Genomic DNA, 4,140 nt, shown 5'->3' on the forward strand with positions numbered 1-4,140 from the left:
AGGAGAGTGTCCCAGTCGACACGTGTTTCAACCTCATATACGCTGGGGTGCCCGGACGCGTTCAGTGCCCTGAGACGCACCGTTTGGCATACACGGAGAATGTGGGACAGTTTTGAGGATACCGTGTCAGAGATGTGCTTCAGAGCGATATTTTTTGGGCGTTGAGAACCGGCTTGCGAGCGTCTCGCCTGAATCATCCCGAATAGTTCTTCCTTCAGGTCCTCCACGGAGGGATCCACAGAAGGCATAGCAGCCTGTCATCTGCTATCAATATGGTAGATACATGAAGACATCGATGTCTTCACCAAGGTGTCCCAATCTTCTGGCCAGTACAATGCCGTATATTCCTCATATTGTGAGACGGCAGGATGTGAAGGTTCACCAATGAATGCTGACAGAAATGCTGATCCGTCCACCATCCAAAGGGACACGTGGAGATCGCGATACTTCCCCCACATTGTGGAATTGCCTTTCGCAAATCTTGAAGGCAGACTCCGTGAGACAAGCCTATATTGAGGAGCAGAAACATACGAACTTGGAACATGACAAAGGTTTAGCGTCAGAGCCTTCACTTTCTGCCACGCTACCAGTGCCCTGATTGTGTGTCGTGGGTTTCGTGGAATCGACCTTGGATTTCAAGTTTCCTCGCAGGGTAGTCTCGCGTAACCTGTGATGACGGACTCAGCGAGCGTAAAATGGCACCCATTGTGAGCTCATACGAGGAACTCCGGGAGGTACGCGATGAGGATGACCTTCGGATAGGATCGAGAGACATTGGTATTCCGCTATACGAGTGAATGATGGGTCAGAGCCGCTAGGGAGGGTCTCGCGAGGGTGACTTGAAGATGAACTATTTACCTTTCCACAGGATCGATAGCATCAGCCACGCCTTTTGCCCACACAGCTATCTTAGCTACATAATCGTTTGAATTGTCACAGCCGTCCTCTATCGGGTAAAAGTCTGATCGCCAGGGCAGCGGCTCAACGTTACGCTGACTCGAGTCTCCCGCACCGAGTTCACGCAGGCTAGACACACACTTCGGAAGGCAAATAAGAAGAGATGCCAGCCTCAAGGCATCCAGCGGGTCACACAAATTGAAAAGGCTGCGTGGCGTTCCGAGCCCAGAAGAACCTTCACATGGAACGTGTACAGCAGGCTGGCCGAGAAGAGTCAGAAAGCAGTACATCTGAGTTCCGACTGTTCGTACCAAGCGCCCATCGGATGTATCTTCATCTTCGAGCCAAGCCACAAGAAGCTGTACCGCAGGCGACCCATAATGATACGTCAGGCCCACAAGTGGCGTCTTGAATCCGCACCCCGCCCGCTGATACAAGGCACTAGAAAGAAGATCGAATATACTATCCTGCTCAGAGACGCATAGAAATGGTAGGAAAACCTCGTCTGACGGCGCCGGTGTAGAGAGAAGATGCCTGTTCAGCAGCGGATTTTGTCGCACTGGCATGGAGTCGCCATCAGACTCTTCCTCTTCCCCTTCATCAAAGAATCTCTCCATCCTGCCGGGGATATCCAACTCCCATGGTTCCCATGTCTGAGGAGCCGGAGCCTGGTTGGGAAGGGAGTCTCGTGAACCTTCTGAGACGGCTAGACCGAAGAGTTCCCGAAGAGTAGAAATGAGTCGGTAATTAGCACTCACGCAGACCGAGCGACATACGTGCGGTTTCCTGACAAGTTAACGGGATATGGGCCTGATCAGATAGCTCCATAGGGCTATGGCAGACAATCAGATCAGCAACTGCCGCCTTCCTCGTGAACTTGGACAACGGATGGTACGGGCAGGTCGGGTCTCTCGGGAGTATATATTTCGCCTCGCAGCTTTGGGATAAATGAGCGAAGTTTCTGGCCAGAAGACAAAATATGACTCACATAGGGACAGCATCCGGAGCCGAGCGAAGTAGGATACTACAAATGAAATTGACTAGTATGGATTTTTTTGATATCGCATCCGGAGGCATGTCGGTCTCAATTGACATCGTCGAGCGCAGAATAGCTGTAGTGCACAGGGATATGTCGAAGAATTGCCTGAGCCGGTCGCAAGGGGACACTTCCCGAGGCCACACGCCAGAGCTCTCCGCTGATACGATCGATCTTTGGGCTTGCAGCTCCGAAGTAAGTGATATACAATGGCTTGATGTAAACGGATGAGGACCCTGGCAAATCGTATCAGCAAAGCAACCCAAGGAACGCATTCATTGGGAATTACATAGAAGACCCAGCCAGGAAGCGGATCATTTAGTGCACGGGCCAACGACGCGGCCTCTGCTGGCCATGGCGTATCACAGCTCACGTCGTGCATAATAATATTCCTTGACGAGTAGAGGGGCATGGCCACGCCGCTCTACGCACAACAGTGAGGGTTATTAGTATAGTACTGGATATTAAGCGAACACTTTCCACAGAGAGCGTGACACATGTGACACACTTAGAGGTCACGGAGAGTGCTTGCTGATCTAAACACGCACTGCGGGCAGAGACCGACACTGGGTACATCACCCATATTGAGCATGCACAAAACTCTGAAAATAACTGGTCAAAGATCAAACTTTTTTCATGATTGTCCATTGCACAGTCAGTGAAACGAATTAGAATAATACTACTTTTGAGTGCGCAAAAATCTGATTGTGACACAGGATATGATCTTTGTTTAGCACTGTTCATTGAACTTTCATTTGTTTTGCAAGGCAACACTATGAACAAAATTGGACCTTTGTCCGGTTCCTTTCATACTTTGTCAGTGGCTCAATATGGGTATTATACCCAGTGCGATGTCCCGCCGCCGGGCATGCCAGGAACATCTCCCTGATGGGAGAACAATTTCCCGGAATGGTCCTTGCTGGACCATAACCTGGACATGAAGAATGTCCTTTGAGTGAGCAAAGAAAGGTCTGCGGGACATTTACCATGGTCCCCAAAAATCAGGGAACATTTAATTAACATTGACCTTTCATTCTTTATGTCCGTATCATGTCCCGCTATGGAGCATCCTAAGAAAGTGTTCTCCCACCCTCGCCGTGAAAGATGAATGACCGGTGGCGGGACACCGGTCCTTGCCCGCTGTGACGAGGCCTCGTCTTTCCCATGAATACAGCAATGGGACCCACATCGATGGCCCTTCGGGCGTCTCAAACGTACACGGCAAGGTCTAGTTGAGATCCATAAGGTTAGTCAGGAACAGTAGAGTTTCAACGGGGAGCTCTAGTCTGCCTATACATGTGACTACGTCGTACGCATATATATGTTCGTGCCTTCGATCCGTCAGTGGTAGTGCTCATGATCAGGTATGCGCTAGCCATTGACACGGCTGTGCATGTCCACTTTGAAGTACAGAGACGTATGATCGAGGCGCAGGTCGGCAACCATATCACGTCCTGAACAGGTATATATTGCACAAACAATCAGTACAGGAAGACTAGACATACTTTCGGTCAAAAGGCTGGTCACTGGGACCGAAATACCACACGTACTGACTGGCCTCCTGGCTGTGCTTTGCCTCTTGCATGAGACGGCAGAACTTGAACCGAGCCGTACACGTATCCGAAGTGCGAAGTCAAACAAGGGTTGTCCCATAACTTCGCGGCTTCTGCAAGTTCATTGTCATCTTGACCTTCAATCGGAAGAGAACTGCGGCCCGTAAACCTCCCTAGTTGGCACTGACGGACTTTAGTACCTCATGTATCCTTGGCGCGCCTTTGAAAACGTCGTCCTTCACGCCGTTAATACCGCCACACCATGGCCAGAGGAAGCAGCGTTTCTGGTGCCCGCGCTCGAACAGCCTCTGCCCGAATGGGTCTACTATGTTGGACAACCTCGATTTATCTGTGACCCGTTCGCTAACCTCCCCAGTCGTAGGGTCCACACCCATTCATGTCAAACCATTGCAGGTCCCTTGCTGCTGAGCTGAAGGGACTTGGACCCGTTATACCATCCAGTGATTCCTCGACACTGCAATGCCAGTTCTTGTCTTCCGATATGCTGCACAAGATTTTTGACACTGTTCTGTGCAATACCGCTCTTCTCCAGTCGACGATGCTGGTAGAGCCCGATATGCCGCCAGATGCCATCTCGAAGACATCCCTCCTCGCTGGGCTCGTACGAAATATTGTGCTTCTCACTATGCCAGA

At 50.7% G+C, this 4,140-nt stretch overlaps 1 protein-coding gene across 1 annotated transcript in view; it reads right to left on the reverse strand.

Annotated features, from left to right (window-relative positions):
* Positions 1–1,725, reverse strand: part of GLOTRDRAFT_91342 (uncharacterized protein) — a gene marked incomplete at both ends in the record, with an annotated part of 4,450 nt that extends 2,725 nt beyond the window's left edge. Inside the window, 4 exons of the mRNA XM_007864563.1 lie at positions 536–667; positions 859–1,037; positions 1,209–1,603; positions 1,656–1,725. Of these exons, the coding sequence (XP_007862754.1) occupies positions 536–667; positions 859–1,037; positions 1,209–1,603; positions 1,656–1,725 (776 nt within the window). The remainder of the gene's footprint in view (positions 1–535; positions 668–858; positions 1,038–1,208; positions 1,604–1,655) is intronic.
* Positions 1,726–4,140: the final 2,415 nt, after the last annotated feature.

Source organism: Gloeophyllum trabeum (genome assembly GCF_000344685.1).
Source record: "Gloeophyllum trabeum ATCC 11539 unplaced genomic scaffold GLOTRscaffold_00002, whole genome shotgun sequence".
Lineage (NCBI taxonomy): Eukaryota > Fungi > Basidiomycota > Agaricomycetes > Gloeophyllales > Gloeophyllaceae > Gloeophyllum > Gloeophyllum trabeum.